The sequence below is a fragment of the Fonticula alba genome (assembly GCF_000388065.1).
Source record: "Fonticula alba strain ATCC 38817 unplaced genomic scaffold supercont2.3, whole genome shotgun sequence".
Lineage (NCBI taxonomy): Eukaryota > Rotosphaerida > Fonticulaceae > Fonticula > Fonticula alba.
This window is the reverse complement of record NW_009242973.1, coordinates 1,278,662-1,279,056: the sequence shown is the minus strand read 5'-3', so window position 1 is coordinate 1,279,056 and position 395 is coordinate 1,278,662. Positions and strand designations below refer to the sequence as shown.

Here is a 395-nt window from a genome sequence, read left to right as displayed (position 1 = left end):
GCCCGGGGAGGACAAAGAGTAGCGCAGAGAAGCGGGGGGGGAGTGGGGGGGGGGAATGGGTAAAGGAAGACACATACCGACGGAAAAGCCCAAGCGGAAGCCCTCCAGAGCGACGGCCGAGTCGGATTTGAAGAGGACACGGGCGTTGGCCCCCGAAGACATGATGGCTCGGTGCGTGGTCGCTTCTCGGGCCGGAGGGGGGGGCTGGGGATCGGAGCCCAGTGATTCGGACGGCGGGAAGTCCGAGTAGAAATGCTTCATGGAGCCCGAGAGGGAGGCGATCTTGCGCGAGGTGACGGTGGCCCCGTCAAAGATGGTGAGCTTATCCCACCTGTGTGGGCACATCGTGTCAGTGAATCGGCCGCGCTGGAAGACAGGGGACAAGGACCGGGGGG

At 64.6% G+C, this 395-nt stretch overlaps 1 protein-coding gene across 1 annotated transcript in view; it reads right to left on the bottom strand.

Annotated features, from left to right (window-relative positions):
- H696_02071 (hypothetical protein) overlaps window positions 1-395 on the bottom strand; it is a 6,830-nt gene that overhangs the window by 5,179 nt on the left and 1,256 nt on the right. The window contains exon 3 of the mRNA XM_009495969.1: window positions 78-331. Within this exon, the coding sequence (XP_009494244.1) occupies window positions 78-331 (254 nt within the window). The remainder of the gene's footprint in view (window positions 1-77; window positions 332-395) is intronic.